The 20,330-nt window shown below is 32.9% G+C and overlaps 1 protein-coding gene across 2 annotated transcripts in view; it reads left to right on the top strand.

Annotated features, from left to right (window-relative positions):
- LOC118194435 (putative arginine--tRNA ligase, mitochondrial) overlaps positions 1-19,436 on the top strand; it is a 70,577-nt gene extending 51,141 nt beyond the window's left edge. For both annotated transcript variants that reach the window (XM_035365593.2, XM_035365594.2), the window contains 4 exons: positions 459-554; positions 9,136-9,210; positions 16,486-16,549; positions 19,292-19,436. In XM_035365593.2, the coding sequence (XP_035221484.1) occupies positions 459-554; positions 9,136-9,210; positions 16,486-16,549; positions 19,292-19,378 (322 nt within the window). In that variant the 3' untranslated portion in view covers positions 19,379-19,436. The remainder of the gene's footprint in view (positions 1-458; positions 555-9,135; positions 9,211-16,485; positions 16,550-19,291) is intronic.
- Positions 19,437-20,330: the final 894 nt, after the last annotated feature.

The following is a 20,330-nucleotide window of genomic DNA, read 5'->3' as shown; positions in this document are numbered from 1 at the left end:
CTTACATTGAAAGAAATGTTTAATAAAGTAAACAAATAAATATCAAGCTCTTTTTTTTTTTTTTTTTTTTTTTTTCTTTTTAATTTTTGATACCCTTTAGATCATAATTGTTCTTTATTTCATAAATTACGGTTTCATATTTTTAATTTTAGAATTTCTGCATGCCATCTTACGAGATTTAAATTGATGATCTATAATCCGGAATCGCCGAAGTCCCGACGAGTCCGGATTAACGACTTTTGACTGTAGTTTTATTCAAAATCCTCACCAAACTAAGGTTGCTTCTTTGTCTAATTTTGAATTTTATATTGCCATGTTTCTCTTCCATTTGATTCTGATTGGCTGTTTTTTTCTATTTATAATTCCATTCAAAAACTTCAAAAATATGGAATTTTTATGAAATATGGAATATATATATATATATATATATATACATAAGAAATTTTAAATGTTTTCAGCATTAAGGAAAAATGCGGCTTTGATTTATGTAAGGATTGTGAGCTGCAGTCACTTGTTGAACCTGAAGCTATATCATTAATTGCCCATTTAGCTAAGTAAGTGTTTATTATATGCATATAAGTTATCAATAAAATAAGCTTTGTTTTATGCTGTCTGACTTCTGGTTTTGTTTCAGTGCATTTTGGATTTCATTATATAATTAAATTATTGTCTCTTTTTATCAAGTTCATTAAGCTCTTGAATTGATACTAATTTTTAACATTTTGGTTGTAATTGCATATTAGTTTTGGTTAAAATAAATGTATAGAAAATAATGATAATTCTATTTTATGTTAATTTATTCAAGTAAATATTTTAATTTGTATTTATACATGCTTACTATGGTTATTAATCAGCAGCATTATCTACTAATATAGGTGATCTAATAAACAATATTTTAGAATAGTAATTACCGTGTAACCTTTTGTGGGTAATTATTACACAAGACACACTCTTTTAAACTACATGCTACTTTATTATATGTACAAAATTGATCATCACTCGCATACACACTTATATGTACAGCTACTCGCATCCCACTCATTTTCTTATTACAGCACGTGCTTCAATGCTTGGCACAGTGCCAGTTTTAAGTCAGATTATGATATACCACATCGATAGTTCTCGATATACCACATTCCTTCCCCTTTATCATAACTGCAGTCTATCTGAAGGATATCGAATTCTACTGCACCGACACAAATGTTGTGGCACTGCTGGTTTCTTTGGTAACCTAATTGTATCAGCAGCAGGTCTGGTGGATGGAACATCTGGTACAACCTTGGGCTCAGAGAAACGACACAGACTCATTGGCCTGGTGGTTGTTATCTTTGGATGATTCTGGAACTCCTTTCTTATCTGGTTCTTTGGAAATCACGAGAACTGGAGATGGATATACGAAAACCCTCACCTGTTATGCATCATACATCTGATATGTCGTTGCCATAGTTGGCCATCTACATTTATGGTGTAATGAAGCTGCCCATCCTTGGATTGGACAGTTCCAAATCTCCATCATCTATCACCTTGGCGATAATTTCTTACTGCCACTCTATCTCCTACTCTAACTCCTGGGTCTGCAAACTCGTAGGTTCCTTTTCGAACTCTGTCTTCCACCCTCTTTTTGAGATCTGGTCTCAATAAATCTATTCTTGCTCGATATTTCCCTCTTCAGCATTAACATTGCAGGGCTCTGTAGAGTAGTTAAATTCGGTGCTTTCCTATATTGTGTCAAAAATGTACTGAGTTTTGTCTCAAAGTTCCTGAATAATTTTGCATTGTTCTTAAAGATTGTTTTACTGTAAACACATACCATTCAGCCTGCCCGTTACTACATGGTTTAAAATGGTGCTGTAGTTTTGTGTTTGATTCTGTTACTCTGGAGAAATAACTAAATGCCCGTTTCCACTTCTGCATATGTGTATGCATTTCTCCAATCAGGGAAGAAATTCACTTTGATTAACATCTGCAATCTGGTCGATGTGAGGTGACGGATGACGTGCAGATGGAGTTCAACTTCTATCTATACATCTGCAGATGCGTTGGGTTTACATGGTAAAAAAGAAGCAATCAGGTGTTGTCACCAAAAATTAATGGTGGCAGAAGTAGCGATGAACGCTCGCTTAGGGAAAGAATGTTTTGCTAAAAAATACTTATTTCTGAATTAACATTATAGCGAGAAATATGCGTGCTGAAAAAGACAGCAATCAGCTGAATTTAGTTAAAAAAAGATAAGAAAAATAAAATAACTGCAACTACAGTACTTGTTTGCAGATAAAATCAAGCGTTCAAGAAATTCAGTTCAAAAAAATCAGGTGCAAAAATTATAATTTCAAGTCCATGAAATAGCAAAATTTGTCCTGACAATTATTTCCTAGTTCTGCATAGACATGTATCTTTAATGAAAATGAATGTCTAACTATATCAAACTGCTATAGCAAATCAGATATGACATTAAAAGATTTGTTATTTTTTTCTTTTGAAACAGGAAAAAAACTAAAAACATGAATTATAAATTAAATTTGATAGCTTTTTAAATATTCCACTGCATTAAAGAATATGTTAAATTTGTATTTCTCTATTTATAAATAGTATACCTTTTTGGCTACCATATATTTTTAGCAACCCATTTAACTTCAATCAGAACACCACTTTTTAAAAGATAATGTTTTTTGTAAGAAATGTACTAGAAGCTGAAGAACAAACTCTGGTGAATTTTTTAGACGATAGCACACTGAAATAGGACAAAAAAATTTAGTTTTAATAATTCATTTGCTTGATGGTGTATATAAGCCAAAATATGCATATCATTCCCGTGAGAAGCTAGCTTAGTGGTAAAGCTAATGGTAACCAGCTTTAACTTTTGGGGTCGTGAGTTCAAATCCCATATGCTTTTTCCATCCTGTTTGCAACTTTCTTAGCTTCTTGTTCCAATTTGATCTATATTCGTATTTTATAATTTATTTATATTATTATATGCACTAAATATAATGTTTTATTTATGCTCTTATTTATTTAAATTTTCCCCACAAAAAAATTTTGAAAATTATATAATACGAATTTAAAGCATATCCTGTACATATATATATAATTTCGTTTCACTTTTATGTGAATGTACATACATGTGCTCAAACTTTGGGATGTTTACAGCTCTAAACTTTCATTACCAATTAACATGAGAGAGTATTAATGCCCTAAGCATTTTTTTTAAATTACTATAACAATTGCTTTTAAATTCAGTCCTCTCCAGCAGAAGCATAGGAATTAATTAATTAAATATTTCCATTTTCTTTATCTAATATATATATAAAGAGAAAAAGCTTATTTTTATAACTTCTTCTATAAAAAGAGATATGAATTAAAAAAATTTCAATTAAAAATAATATTTTATGGATTATGCTTAAAATATAACTGCCCATAGTGCATTTTAAAACAAACGAGATTTCTAATAAATTATCCAGCTATGACCCTGAAGAAATTAAAAATGAAGAAATTGATGCTAAAATGTTATATATTACCTGCTTTCTCCCCAAATTTCGACATATTTTAAAAATATACTATCTCACATGCAGTCAGCGGTATACAAGCATAGCAAATTTTGTGTAAATATTGTGAACCTTTCTTTACAGTTGCTCTTTATTTTTAAGGTAACAACTATTTTTAATTCATTTAACTTTTTTATTTTATTTATTTATTTATTTATTTTTCCAGTAATGGTACATTTTAGTTTTAATAATATATATATTATTTCATTAATATTTAAGACTTCTAGAAACTCAAAGAGATTTTTTTAATTTACTTCAGCTTCTATGCAATTAGTGATGTTCATAAATGCATTATAACCTTACTTATCTAAAAATTGCTAGCGTACTTTACTTTCACGGTTAATAAGTAGAAATAAAAATTTCCAATAACATGGAATTTAATAAACAAAACTTTTCTGCGTTTTACGTCAGGATCTATATTAAATCCAAAGCAAACAATACTCGCTTAAGCAGAAAACATTCAGATGTTCAGCGTCGTAACTCGAGAAATGGTTGTTTGGCACCAAAATATTACTGTGACACCTAGCGGCGGAAAATGAAAATAATCAACGGATAAGCGGCAGTGGAAACACTTGTAGGCGTGTCTTCAATTAATACAATGCATTCATACGCAGTAGTGGAAATGAGCCTTTAAACTCATTTGAAGTGAATTGTGGCCTATTATCACTCACTAACAATTTTGGCAATCCGAATCTTGCAAAAAAGTGCCGTAAACGTTCTATTGTTTTGAAAGTTGAGCTTGATTTTGATTGGATAGGCTTCTAGCCATTTTGAGTGAGCATCGACGATTATCAAAAACATATGCTCAAAAATAGGTCCTGCATAATCGATGTGAATACGTTCCATTCGAGTGCTCAGGTACTCCCAATGATAAAATTTTACCTTAGGAGGATCTATTTTATGTTTTGCACATTCAGAACAGTTTTTGGAAGTACTTTCGATATCTTTATCTAAACCATTCCAAAATACGTTAGATCTAGCAATTGCTTTCATCCTTACAGTCCCTGAGTGTCCATGGTGCAACTCTTTCAAAACATTATCGCGGTATCGTTTTGGAATTCAAACACATTGACCATACATTATACAGCCATCTTGGAGACTGTACTCCATCTCCCTTCTTTTCAATTCACCGTCGCTTTGAAGTATTCATAGCAGAGGACTGAGTTCAGCATTAATTTTAGTTTCTTTAGCCAAACCTCTGGCAGTGATTAGAAGAGTTTCAATCTGCTGTAATTGAAAAATAGTTACATCATCCTGAACAGACAGTTGCTCTGATTTCGTCGGCAATCAAGATAGAAAGTCAGCATTACCATGTTCGTTTGTTTTATGGTAAATGATATAGAATTGGAATTACTGTAAAGCCAAAGCATGATGTAGGAGTCTTGTTGCTGCCAAAACTGTCATGCCTTTCTTTGACCAAAAAATTGTAACAAGAGGTTTATGATCTGTAATTAACGTAAATTTCCTGCCTTTTAAGTACAGAAAAAAATTTTAATTCCTTAAATGATTGACAAAGCTTCTTTATCGGTTTGAGAATACTTCTTCTCTGTTTCAGAAAGTGTTCTAGAAGCATATGCAATTGGCCTTTCTGTTCCATCAAGAAGTTTATGAGAAAATACCGAACCTAACCCCACTGGTGATGCATCAGTTGCCAATGTCAAGGATAATTTTGGATCATAATGCATCAAAACTTTTGTGAACACAATTCTTTTTTAATGTTTAGAAAAGCCTCCTGACAATCTTTCGTCCAAATCCATTTTGAGCTTTTCTTAGTTAATTGATATAAGGGTTTTGCGATTGTCGCTAATTTAGGGCAAAATTTTCCATAAAAATTAACCATCCCAAAAAGCTTTGAATTTCCTGGACATTTCTGGGTCTTGGGGCTTTTGCAATCGCTGATATATGTTTTCATCAGTCTTATGTAAACCATTAGCATCAATTTTATGACCTAAAAATTGTATCTCATCCTGAAAAAATTTACTTTTTTCTAAAATTAATTTCAGTCCGTGAGTTTTATATTTCTCAAAGAAATTTTTTTAAGTATTTAAATGTGCCTCATCATCCACCCCCGTAAAGCCAAAGCTGTTATCTGCTCATAATCCATGAAGACCTTACACCCTTCTATTCCGTAGAATAGTCCATCTACGTAATGTTGCCAGATTGCCAACACTGCATTTAGCTTGAACATTAATCTCTTACACTTATATAGTCCCTTCTGTATGTTTATTATTAGCAATTTTTGAATCTCAGAGTGTACTTTCATTTGTAAATAAGCATGTTTAAAATCAATTTTTGAAAAATATTTTCCCCCACTCAAACATGAAAATATTTCCTCAATGGTCAACAAAGGGTGTTGATGCAATATTTAGGTTTACTGTCACCGAGTAGTTGGCACACAGTCGTATAAAGCCATCCAGCTTAACTGCTGGTGCTACCGTGTTGCCCATTCTGAAGTTTCAACCTTTTCGATTATACCCTCTTTTTCCAAGCGATCAATTTCTTCATCTATCTGGCCCTTTAACGCAAATGGTAGTTGCCTAACTCTATAAAATTTTGATGAAACAGTTGGCTGAAATTCAAGTTGAACCTCATAATTTTTTATCTCTCCTAATTTTCCATCAAAAATCTCTTTATTTGTTCCAATAATTTATTTAAAATACTCTTTTGAGACACAGAAATTGACTTTATTGAGGACCCATCTAAATTTATTTCTGAAAGCCAATTTCTACCAAATATTGTATCAAGGTTTTTCTTTAACAATGTAAAGATTTAAGTTTTTATTTTGACCTTTATATTCTACCTTAACTGTAGTAAATCCTAAAGGTATCAGTTTTTCTCCATTATATGTTTTAAATACCAGATTTGTATTTTTAACTTTCTTTTTCGAAATTTGTCGGAAATTTTTTTAACTCATTATCGATACTGCACCCCCAGTATCCAGTTCCATAGCTACCGGTTTTCCTTCTATGTTCACTTGGACCATTATGGGCAGTTTCTTATTTTTCACCTCCCTGGAATGTATGCTGTTTATAGGAACTGTGTTTTCATTTCCTACATCTAGCTGTTTTTGTTTCACTTTCATTTTTTTTAGCATTGTAGCGTGCCTTTTTAATGTACCCGATTTTCTTATGAAATCTGCAGATACTTGTCTTAAATTTTACAAGAATTTCTATCATGGTCAGTCCATGTACATCGTAAACACATTTTGCCTTTAGCACTCTTAGCTGTGAAGTTTTTTTCTTCAAACTTTTGTTTTTGAGCGAGAGATTTACCTTTATTCCTGGCACAAAATTCCTTAATTTCAACTAGTTTCCCAATTATTTCATTTGCACCTTTTAACGCTTTTTCCATTGCCAAAGCTATTTTTAAAGTGTCATCTAAACTGATGTTATCCTGCTCAAAAATTCTATCCAGAATAGCCCTATCTCTTAGCCCACTAACAAATACATCCCGCAAGATCATATTTAACATATTCTGATCGTAAGCGCATGGTATGGCAAGTGACTTTAAATGCCATATACTCACTGTTTCCCCCTCATGCTGCTTTTGATTTAAAAATACATGTCTGCTAGGAATTATAAGTGGCTTAGGATTTAAATGATTTCTTAATATTTTTTTTAACACTTCATAATCTTTATCGGCGGGATTATCAGGAGCCAGCAAGTTTTTTAGGAGACTATACATTTTTCCATCTAAACTACAAATCAGTACTTTCCCACGCTTGTCCTCTGAAACATTTTATATATCTAAATAACTTTCGAATCTCTCTAGAAACGAATCAAACTGTTCTTTGAGTTCATTATATTTTTCAAACTGAACCGAAAGTTTCAAATTGTCCATTTGTGGAGTAATCTATTCTGTGGTGTTAACTCAGTTACAAGTTGCTCTATGATCTTCTGAAGGAAAAATGATTATAAAAGCTTTACCTTGAACAGTCTTCGGGGAATCCCCTAATCCTTATTTCGATTGAATTATGCACATTAGTGTTACCATAAATCCACCATTGTCCTCAGCTACTGTGTATCCTTTAGTGGATAATTAAATAATTGTGTAATACTAGAAAATACGAGGGCTATCCAGAAAGTAGATTACGTTTTGGAATAAAAAAATAAACAAAGTATAGGAAACAAATTTTATTATATACAGATGAAAGCCACACTCAAATACTACTTTTCTACATAGTCACCATACAAATTAAGGCATTTATCGTAGCGATGTACGAGCTTGAAATTCCTTCGTCGAAAAATTCGGCCGCCTGCGCCTTCAACCACTTCGTTACCTCTTCTTGCAGCTGTGCGTCGTCATCAAAACGCTGCATAGCCGGCCACTTCTTCATTGCTGGGAATAGGTGGAAGTCGCTCGGTGCCAGGTCGGGACTGTACGGCGGATGAGGAAACAACTCCCACTTAAAAGATTCAAGAACTTTACGAGTGACATTTGCCGTGTGGGGCCGGGCGTTGTCGTGAATCAACAAGATCTTAGAGCTCAACATTCCTCTGAGCTTGTTTTGAATTGCTCTTCTGAGTTTTTGGAGAGTTTGGCAATACCTTTGAGAGTTTATTGTAGTGCCTCTTTCCAGGAAGTCCACCAAAATTACACCTTTTCTGTCCCAAAAAACAGTCGCCATCATCTTCCTTGCCGACATTGTTTGCATGCATTTCTTGGGTTTTTGGGGAGAACTTGTGTGCCCCCACTGCATTGATTGCAATTTCGTTTCACAGTTCACATGTTTCACCCATGTTTCGTCACCAGTAACGATGCGATCGAGTAAAGAGTCACCATCCTTATGGTAAACGTCCAAAAAGTTCAACGCTGCAGCCATTCGCTGATTTTTGTGGTCCTCTGTCAAGATTTTTGGAATCCATCTTGCACAAAACTTGTGGTAACCAAGCTTTTCGCTGATGATTTCGTGCAACAAACTTCGCGAAATTTGTGGAAAACTCAAAGAAAGTTCCATTATTGTGAAATTTTGATTTTCACGGACTTTAGCATCTACTTTTTCGAGAAGTTCGGCGGTCACTATGCTGGGTCTCCCACTTCGATCTTCGTCGTGAACATTGGTTCGGCCATTTTGAAATCTTATGACCCACTGACGCACTCCACCTTCAGTGATAATGTTGTCCCCATACACTTCACGAAGCTGCCGATAGATTTCTATCGGTTTACAGTTTTTTGCAGTCAGAAACCTTATTACTGAGCGCACCTCGCAGCTCGCGGGATTTTCAATTAACGCAGACATTTCAAACCGTCACAGTATCTGAACGGAGCACAGCACGAACCTCTCACTAGCACGGCTAGATGCAGACTGAGCTGTGCAACGCTCTGACCCCAAGATGGCCGCGCTAGCCCCGCCCCTAGCGGACACAGACGGAAACGTAATCTACTTCCTGGATGGCCCTCGTACGTATAATTTCAAAAATTAATGAGAGGAATAGAATAGTAAAACTAAGTAGTGAATTTTTTTGGGGGTAAAGGCAAATTATCAGGGATAGAATATTCTAATAATATCTAAATTACATTTTTTAAATTAATGGTAAAAACATATATTCTTTTTCTATTTATTCTTAAAAATAATTTGTATTTTTTAAAACAGGTTTGATGAAGTTATCTATAAAACTTATGCTGATCTTGAACCTTGCATATTAGTTCATTATTTATTCCTTCTAAGGTAGGTTCTAAATCTCAGTTTTTAATTTTATAAATTGTAATCGTTGTTTCCATAGCTTGTTTGTTTTTAAGTGTGTTGTGGAAATTGCAAGCCTAAATTTAAAATATTTTTTAAGAGAGGCAGAGGAATCCTGACTGAATTGTAATGTAATAAAAGCATTTTTAGTCTGTATGCTCATATAGCAAATTATTCAGCAAACGTTGTTGTCAGTCAGTTAAGTTTTTTTAAAAAATTAGTGAAGTTATTGTGTCTAGGAAATGTTATATAATATTGTCTGATCATGAATAGTATGGTCTTCCCTTTGTAAAAACACTTAAGCTAACTCGAATGAGATATTAGCAGTAAAATTTGTGTTTGAGAGATAACCTAGAAATGTACAAACTATCTGAATGACTTTTCATGGCTTTCAACCTTATTTTCAAGATATGCTTACCTACTGATAATTTTCTGATGCTCAATTTTTTAACCCTTTGCGGCGCACTATACGTTAACGTCGGAATTTCAACAAAAAAAGTTGTATGCAGTCTATTTAGTCTTAAAGGAGTATACAGGTAAAATTTTGTAAAAATTGCACTTACCGTTTTAATTCTATGGGTGTTCCATGAAGTGGAATATTGCACTGCCAGAGCTTTTAAAAGTGTGACTAAGCAGCATTGCAGTGAAGCACGAAAATGAGTAGAAGCGTTTGTATAAGAATGAAAAATCTCTGTATTATGTCTGTATACATGGTTTCCTGGATATGCACAATATTCATGAATATATATGGATAAATGAGATAAATATCTATATACACAAGTCCTATATACAAAAATATTTACAAATTTTCGGAATGAGTTAGACCTCTCCGCGCCATTTATGGAAAATTAATAATAAAAAAATTAACTATGATTAATATTAACAATAAAGAAAAATAAGCCTATAATATATACATACATGAAAAATATCTACACAATTATTGAAAATAAACGGGAATGAGACTAAAATGCGACAGCAAAAAATTCGCGCAGATTATTGAAAATAAACGGGAATGAGACTAAAATGCGACAGCAAAAAATTCACGCAGGTCTAAGTAAAGATGAGTCAAGCTACTAATAAAATTCCCACCTAAAAAACTACTCCCAAAAAATTTGAGATGCCAATATTAGGGCTTCATAACACAAAAACACACCTCACCCCTCAATACTGCTTTGTTTGAATTCATTCCCCCCCCCCAAAAAAAAACGGAAACAGAAAACGTAAACAACGGATGTTCTCTCCTAATCACAGATGTTCTGATTTGTAACAACATGAGATTGCTAAAGACGCAGTGTTCCTGCTAATGGAACACCCGGTTTCATTCAATGATTCTGCATATGGTTTTTGTATAAAAGATTTAAAGAAATATAGAACCAATAATTGAGTACAGCCAGCAAAACTATGCCTAATTTTTTTTCCAAATAAAATTTTTTATATCATTAAAAAAATAGAGAAAATTACTTGAAAAAAGTGGATTTTAATAACACATAATAAATGAAAATTCTGTGTCTCCTTGTGATATGCTGTTATCTACTGTTTAAAAGAAAAGTTCAAAATATATTATAAAGGCATTTTTATCTATTTACAACTCAATTTGGGTGTTCCATGTAGTGGAACACTGAGCCGCAAAGGGTTAAATGTAAATTGGAGGAGGAGATTTAAATATATAAACTTGATTTCCCAAATGGATCAAATTAATTTCTCCTGTTTTATAAGTAAATCAGGCTGAGTTATGCATGCATTCTTAATATCTGTATTCACATAGTCTTTTCTGATAACAATCCATTAATTTTTTTCAATAATTTGAAACCATTTTATTTTGCCTGTCAACTCTGGACATAAATAATAACATAATTCTTCGCTTGAGATGTTTTAATTTTGTGTGGCCTGTAGGATTCTAACATGGTACAATTCCGTTTTTAAATTGATGAGAAATATAAAATACATCTTGTTTGCTTTTCAGTTTTCCAATTCATTATATTTAAAAACATGTGGTTTAATTTTATTTTAATGTAGAATTTTTATTTCATCTGGTAAGCCTTTTCTGTGTAAATTGAATGTCTAATAGGCTTTTCTATTCTAAAGTAAAATTAATGGTTCTCCTCCATACAGTTACATACTCTATCTAATTATTTTTTACATGAGATGAAATCAAAATCGTAAAAACAACCTTGTATTTTGCGTAATGAAACACTCAATCGATTTCGAGGGCAGCTAAAGGTCCATCCTCATCAGGAGAAAGAAATACCTAGAAAGAAGAAATTAAAGGAGAAGGAGTATCAGAAACATGTGGTCCTTATCAGCACTGCACGTGGTTATAACTGGATTTTTAATCAGAGTTGCACTGGCCGCCTACTTTTACTGAGCCAGGCTATCTGATCAAGCATAAAGGACAAGAAAAATTAGCGAAGTTAAAATAGGAAGCGAGGGGCAAATGCACCTTCACGCACAAAATCTGAACTTCAAATAATGAAAAGGAACCACTGAATGAATTTTTATACCCTTTGGTAGTACCAAACGCGAGGAGGTAACACCATCTATCGGAAAAAAAAACTGAATTAAATAGTAGAATTTTAAAGGCATTAGGAAGGACTGGATTGGACTTCAAATCATTAACTAAACCTGCTAAATCTTTGTGAATGTGAAAAGCCTCAAGAAAATCCAATTCACCTTTGGAAGAAGCCTTTCGGATAATTTTTGCAGACCCAAAGTCAAAATTATGGTTAAATGTCCAACTATGATACGCTATTGAAGACTTGTTAATTTCGCCTTTTCTGCCATAAGATTCATGTTCCTTGATACGAAACTTCAACGCTCTTTTTGTTTGGCCAATATATCTTAAACCACACTGACATGATATACTATAAATTCCCCAAGAATTCAAGACAGAAATGCAATCTTTTAGAATCGAAGGGTAAATTTTATTAATAGGGAGAAACCGACTTGAAAATTGAATTTCTGAAGAATCCGTGCAATTTTATAGCTTACAGAAGGATAAAATGGAAGCATGACAAGGTCATTAATATTATTTCTAATAGTAGAATGTCTTCTTTGATGGGAATCTGAAAATTTTTTAACTGCTTTATCAATAATCACGTGAGAAAATCCACGGTCAATCGCAACTGCTCTCAAATAATTAAGTTCATTGGTAAGCAAAGATTCAGAGGAACAAACTTTAAGTGCGTTGAATACATAATAGTAAAAAGAAGCCATTTTTTGCTTAACAGGGTGACATGACTTGGCATGGGGTGGTAAACAAACTGCAAAGGGTTTATGGTACACAGTGGCGCTAAAATCAGTTTCATTGCGGAGTATAAGAATATCAAGAAAGGGGAGGGAATTGTTGGATTCAATTTCAAGAGTGAATTGGATGACTGGATCAATTGAATTCATTATAGATAGAATCTTGGATAAATCCTCTTTATAACCGTCAAAAAGTGCGAAAGTGTCGTCAACGTACCGAATCCAAAGACGAAAAGGTAGTTTATCAAATAATTTCATCTCAAAATAGTGCATATAAATGTCAGCAAGTACCAGACTAAGAGGATTACCCATAGCCAATCCTTCAACTTGACGAAAATATGCATTTTGGAAAACAAAGTGGGTTTGACTTAGAGAAACTTTAGTAAGCGAAACCAACTCATTAATTTCAGTATGTGTGAAGTGAAATTCCTGGAGCCTAGTTTCAAGACAATTTAGTGCTCCTTCGACCGGAACATTAGTAAACAGTGATTTGACATCAAATGAAACCATAATGGAACGAAGTGGAGAAATATTTTTAAGTTTATCAATGACTTCAACAGAATTTTTTACAGCGTGAATATTGTTAGCAAGTAGAGGAGAAAATCTGGAAACTAAATATTTGGCCAAAGGATATGAAGCAGTACCTATGTTGGAAACAATTGGTCGAAAAGGAATACCGATTTTGTGGACTTTTGGAAGAGCATAAAGCCCAGCGCAATTAGTAATAGGTGGAATAAGTGATTTCTTCAACTGTGTTGGCAGAATGTGGGAAGATTTGATAGCACTTTTAACGTTGAGGTCCGAAGTTGAAGGATCTTTAGGGATCGAGCAGTATGGGCCTTCATTTATCAGTTTAGAGACTCTACTAATGTATGTGTGTTTGTCCATAACAACGATCTGTCCGCCCTTATCAGCTTTAGAGATAATGATATTAGTATCAGAATGAATTTCATGTAAGATCTCATTTTCCTTTTTGCTAAGATTCGAACCCAAAGATTTGCTGTTAAAATTAACGTTATGAGTAATTAGGTGGCGGATTGTATCCTTCTGTGTTTCCGAAATTTTGGAGAATTTGAAGGCTTTCTCTATAGGGGCGATGATTTGAGGAATTGAAGGTTTAGATGTCTTTGAAAAGTTGAAATTATAGTTTAATACTTTTAACTGATCCTCCGAAAGTTTCCTATTGGAGATATTAATGATGGGGTTAACGTTTACAGTGGGAAGATCAGCTAGATAGGTGGGACTATCCGACTGGTGTGTTAGTTTAAGGAATTTAGAAATAAGCACATTTTTATGCCGTTGACAAACGGTATTGGTTCTAGACCAGGATGTATGTTTAAATGAGGAAAAATTTTCAGTTGAATTAGCAATTTTTAAATGGAGGTAATATAATTCAAATTCAATTTTAGATAAACGTTTGCGCGTGTCCCTTATAATATGACGAAGAAGTGCCAATTTGAATTTATGCAAAATTTTTTAAACGTGAACGGAAGCTCTAAGGCTACATTTCACATGTATAAATTTTGGGAATGATATTTTGATGTCTGCATTTAAGTAGAAACTATAGATGATTCAAGAATTTCATACGCTTAAGGCGTAACTTACAAAATCGGTTCTTGTCAGTGGACATATTGTGGAAAGGGTACAAGCAAGAAACAAGTGAACAAAAGAAATATAATTCTAAAAGTCCAAACAAAAAATTACTTATAACATGAAAAAACACCAATAAATAGTGAAGACAATTTTCATCAACATATGACAAAAACATTCCAAAAGGAGAGAAACATCCAATACTGAAAACCAGTAGCCACGTGGAAAGAAGTAACGAAAGTCAAAATCGTGCACGTGGTAAACCGATAAGAAGTAGAATTTCCTCAAAAATGTCGGTTGATAGCATAAACCAAATCCGAAAAACTAACAGCCACATGGAAAGAAGTAAATAAAATGGTGCACGTGGTAAAACAATAAACAGTAAAATATTCTCGAAAATGCCGGTTGATAGCACAAACTAGACTAGAAGAAAAACACGCTAATGTGATAATCAAAATCGTAAAAACAACCGTGTATTTAGCGTAAGTATAATGAAACACTCAATCGATTTTGAGGGCAGCTAAAGGTCCCTCCTCATCAGGAGAAAAAAATACCTAGAAAGAAGAAAATAAAGGAGAAGGAGTCTCAGAAACATGTGGTCCTTATCAGCACTGCACGTGGTTATAACTGGATTTTTAATCAGAGTTGCACTGGCCACCTACTTTTACTGAGCCAGGCTATCTGATCAAGCATAAAGGACAAGAAAAATTAGCGAAGTTAAAATAGGGAGCGAGGGGCAAATGCACCTTCATGCACAAAATCTGAACTTCAAATAATGGAAAGCAACCACTGAACGGATTTTTATACCCTCTGGTTGTACCAAATGTGAGGAGGTAACGCCATCTATCGGAAAAAAAAACTGAATTAAATAGTAGAATTTTAAAGGCATTAGGAAGGACTGGATTGGACTTCAAATCATTAACTAAACCTGCTAAATCTTTGTGAATGTGAAAAGCCTCAAGAAAATCCAATTCACCTATGGAAGAAGCCTTTTGGATAATTTTTGCAGACCCAAAGTCAAAATTATGGTTAAATGTCCAACTATGATACGCTATTGAAGACTTGTTAATTTCGCCTTTTCTGACATAAGATTCATGTTTCTTGATACGAAATTTCAACGCTCTTTTTGTTTGGCCAATATATCTTAAACCACACTGACACGATATACTATAAATTCCCCAAGAATTCAAGACAGAAACGCAATCTTTTAGAATCGAAGGGTGAATTTTATTAATACGGAAGAAACCGACTTGAAAATTGAATTTCTGCAGAATCCATGCAATTTTATAGTTAACAGAAGGATAAATTGGAAGCACGTCAAGGTCATTAATATTATTTCTAACAGTGGAATGTCTTCTTTGCTGGGAATCTGAAAATTTTTTAACTGCTTTATCAATAATCACGGGAGAAAATCCATGGTCAATCGCAACTGCTCTCAAATAATTAAGTTCATTGGTAAGCAAAGATTCAGAGGAACAAACTTTAAGCGTGCGGAATACATAATAGTAAAAAGAAGCCATTTTTTGCTTAACGGGGTGGCATGACTTGGCATGGGGTGGTAAACAAACTGCAAAGGGTGAAATACTGTATTTTCTACATTTTTTTCTCTGTAATTAACTTGTATTATTGTGTAAGCAACAAATTTTATTATCAGCCTTGGCCTGCAAAGCATGCAACAAATGATATTTTTAGTTCATTAATGGGAAATCACCATTTTAAATTTTCTTATGCACATTTAGGCCAACTTCAAAACTTCTCCCTGCTGACCACTTGTATGAAGTAATGAAAACGTTTATCAATTTTCAGTTGATCTGTTAATTCAGCATCCTTTTACAGGTTAGGAATCCTGTGTGAAAAAAATTGTACTTTTTTCAGATTGCTAAATTTTCTTTAATTTAAGGAAGTTGTCATTTATCATATATCTCACTGGAACTGAATCACTAAACAAAATGTTTTTAAAATTGCTTACCCTTTCTGTACTTATCACAGACAAAAACATTCAATGTCAGCTTGTACTTTTCAAATGAGAGCTACTTCTTCTCAATTGCTATAACTACCATTAATTATTCTCACAAATAAATATAAGAGATTGATCGCTCGAGAAAAATAACAGGTATACTCAAAATTTTTATTCCTGTGCTAGATTTGAACAAAACCTTCTAAAAATAAACATTTTAATAAAATACACATATTAACTTCCAAAGTTGATGTTAAAATGTCAATTTTGGTGAACCCTTTTCAAATGAAATATGCAGTGTAAAAAGTGAATTTTTAATATATTACTTTTAATTTGGTCATTCTGCGTCATTTTAATACTGTTGATGTAGTTGTAAGTATGTGCACGTCTACTCATTTTTAATGTTTAAATGTGCGATTTTTATTCAAAACCATATATAAAATGTCATTATGAAATTTTCTGTAATTCAGGAATGAAATTGGTCGAGCAATCAAAGTTCTTCCTGTGAAAGGTTCTAATCCATATGTAGGAAGGGTAAGTAGTATTAAATCACAATTTATAATTTAATAAGAATATAACAGAGCTGCGTGCCCTCCCAGTTAAACCAAGTGACAACAGTTTTATATCATGTCTGTTGAGATCTTTGTAAATCTCAGAATCTTTCAGTTTTTCATTTGTCCAAATTTAGGTCATTTCTTACAAATGCAATTCTAGAATTATTGATGAATACTTTTGTGAGAATTAGAAATGCTGTAAGTTTTTTTCATAAAAAATTCTGTGAAGAAAAAAGGGTAATAGTCTATTGTTTAATAGATAAATGCTTATACTTCATTTAACTAGCATTTAATAGATTAGTGTTTTATTTCATTTAGCTTTAAATGTTTGTAAATAGTATATTACTGAGATGATCTACATAAGGAGCCTTAAACATGTGGGCCGCATGAAGCCCCTGAAGCAATTTTGTGCAGCCCACAAATACATCTCAATATTATGCTTATAGACATAAAGATACAACTGAGTTTATGTGCACAACCGTTATTAAAGAAAAAAGTACAGAATGAATGGCTTAGAGCTTTGTCAATATTTGCTTATATGCTAGACCATGTGACCAAGTTAAGGTGGGATAATTTCCCTCGTTGATGTAGTCATTAAGTTTAATTTGCCAGCCAACAATCGGTGGCCCTTCAGTATTCTGAAATTTCCAGTTAAGGTTAAAAATAGTTATTTGGTTGGTTAATTCAACATAATGAAATTACCTGAAATAAATGCAAGTCTAAAATTTAATATTTAGCTGTTGATATGTTTAAATTATGAAATATAATTGATAGAAATTTCTTTCAGGTACCAAGTTTTAAACTTCAGATAGAAAATAAATATAAATCTGAATTTTTTCCGTTATGATGTTATTATTGTTTTTGTATTTCTGTTAAATATTCTGTAAGTAAAATTTTAAATTAAGTTTGCTTTTTGGAGGGTTTAAAAATAAATTCTGTCTCATCAGCTGCTTTCAACATTATCAGAGACTTGTAAAAAATGTGACAGTGTGTTGAACTAACACATTATTAGAAACTAAAAATTTCAAACCAGACATTATTAGTATTAATTAATTAGTTCAGCATTAATTTTTGTGTTTTCTGTACTTAAATACATTTTTCAGAAAAGCAGCCTAAACTGAATTTTATTGTGGTCAGGTTTTATGTCTCAAGCCTTATACTAGTGTTCAAAATTAAGGGAATTTGCATATTTTGATTATTTTCTTGAAAAGTACAAAAGTTTACTTCCAAACAGAAAGTGTAGATCTTCAGTGTCACACAAGCATACGTGTACATATGGGAGGAGTATGTAAGGGAAGGGTCATTAAAAGCATTCATGGCATTTTCCTTGCTTTGATTGCCTGCATTCCAGCAATATTTATGACGTTTTGGAACATTTAGTTAAATTCAAAAGCAGATAGCTAAAATGAATAACCATATATGTTTGGATGATGAAACAAAGTGGGATCATAGAGAGATTTGAAGCATTGTAGTCTTAAATGTAGATTACTAGAGACTAGAATTTAACACTCAGCATCATATACAGTTTATGGAAAATAAGGTACAAATACTGGATCCATAGAGAGAAAGTCTGGGCAAGGTTGTCTGAGAGCCACAGAAGCTAATAAAGATATATATTTGTCCATTTCATCAAAGAGTAAAGAGGACAACACCAGCTTTTCAACTCTCTTGTGACTTCCTTGCACCCACAGGAAGTCAAGTTCAACCTAATTACTGATTCTCAGTGTACCTTTATCTGGAGAGAATCAATAGGCCAGCGGCGATTTCACACAGACCTTCATGTCATTGACAGAAGTTCTGGGACTACTACAAGAAGGATACCTTAGAGCCCTGTGTTTTCCCATTTAGGGGTGCATTTGGCTTTCATTTCATTTTTGGATGATAATGCTTACTCACATAGGGCTAATACAGTGAATGATTTTCTAGATGAGGCTATTAACTGAACAATTGTCTAGTCATACCTAAACCATAATATGTCTTGGATCCTTTTGGGAGAGCAGTTGCAACTCACCTTCTCTCTCAAGACTTAAAAATAACATTTCTGCAAGACTGCCATCGACTGCCACAGAAACTCATAAACTACCTCATTTTCAGTATGAAGTCATGCTGTGTGAGCAGTGGGGCTGCTAAAGGGGACCGCATGCAATGTTAGCTTTTTTTGTTTGATCTTGCAACCTCCATTTTAGATCTATGCCAATGAACTTTAAGCACAAGCATGCATGTGAACTATGACTGTTGAATATCTTTTATTATTATAACATCAAGCAATCAAATGTTATCAAAATCTCTTTATCAGTTCTGGAGATAATCAACCAAATGTGAAATTTCTCTTAATTTTGGCTCTCATTGTGTAATAGGAAATCAGTACTGTAGGTCATTCTGGACCACACTGACAATTCAGCTCAGTTTTACTGCAATTTTAGTAAAAAATCAAAATCGAAATTAAAATGCCTCGCTTGATTTGGCATGTTATTTGATAAATAGGCTTTTGAATGTTTAGCTGATTTTGCTGTGAATTACTAATTTTTATGTTTCTTATGAATTATAATCTTAATTTTACATAACTTATTTATAAATCTGTTATAAAACTGATTAATATAGAATTATCAAGAGCATCCCATTAAATATTTATTAAGTAAGCATTCCATTAAATATTTATTTTATGTGCATTATTTTCATGTATATATTGTGATACATTAATTTTCTTTCTCTTTTCTTCTAGGCACGACTTTTGTTATTTCATGCAGCTCAATTGGTATTAAAAAAGGGCTTACAGATATTAGGAATTACTCCTCTCAATCAAATGTAAATTTCTGTTATTAATGTAAATGATTGTTTTTATACATTAAATATTTTTAATCAGTGAATATTCTTTTTTATCATTTAAGCCATAAGATTTTTATAGTTTGAAAACTTCTTATTAACTATATTTTATCACCTTTATTCTAACTTTTTTTTTTTAAATCTGATCTTCAAATTAGATAGATACCCAGCCTTTTAAAATTTAAATATTCAGTGCAAATTCTCAAGTAGCAAGCATGACTATGAACTTTATTCCATAAAACTATTGTTGCCATCAAGGAAAAAAGGAAAATTCTAAATGATCTGTCCACAAATGATTTGCTGCTTAAAAAAATATCCATATTAAAAATTATGTAAAACAAATTCATTTGTCCCTAAGAGTTTCAATGCTGGAAAAAATTTTTTTTTTTTTTCATTGAGCATTACTTTGATTTGAAGTTAGATTAACTTTGTTATGATACAAACAGTTCTTAATGCACTGGCATATTGTTTGACAAGCCAAGCTTTCCATAGAACAGTCCATTAAACTTTTTTTTTTTCTTTTTTTTCTGTGTGTGTGTGTGTGTGTGTTTAATGGGCACTCTGTTAGTATTCATTTTCAGAAACTGTTCCAAAAAGCAGAACAGTTATCTAGAATTGTATGTCAGGTCATCTTCGGGCTGCATTTGAATAGCCTTAGTACATTACAATGTTGGCCAAATGTAGTTACTAGACCAACAGAAAATTTGGTATTTACTCATAACACAAAGTAAAAGTTAAATATCAAAGGACTGACTAGGCATCATAGAATTTGTGGCTCTCTGAGTACTAAGTGAACATTATTAAAGTGGTATCATCAGCATGCTGCCTTGACTGAAAAATAATGGCCTAATGTACATTGCTTTGGTGAAACAAAATTTGTCTCAGGATTTGACAGTCAATGTGTAAGAGTTCAGGGATGAGAGAAAGGCAAATAACCC

Source organism: Stegodyphus dumicola, chromosome 9, assembly GCF_044657685.1.
Source record: "Stegodyphus dumicola isolate Sdum_Otavi_A_Nest chromosome 9, ASM4465768v1".
Taxonomy (NCBI): domain Eukaryota; kingdom Metazoa; phylum Arthropoda; class Arachnida; order Araneae; family Eresidae; genus Stegodyphus; species Stegodyphus dumicola.
This window is presented reverse-complemented; position numbering and strand designations above follow the sequence as displayed.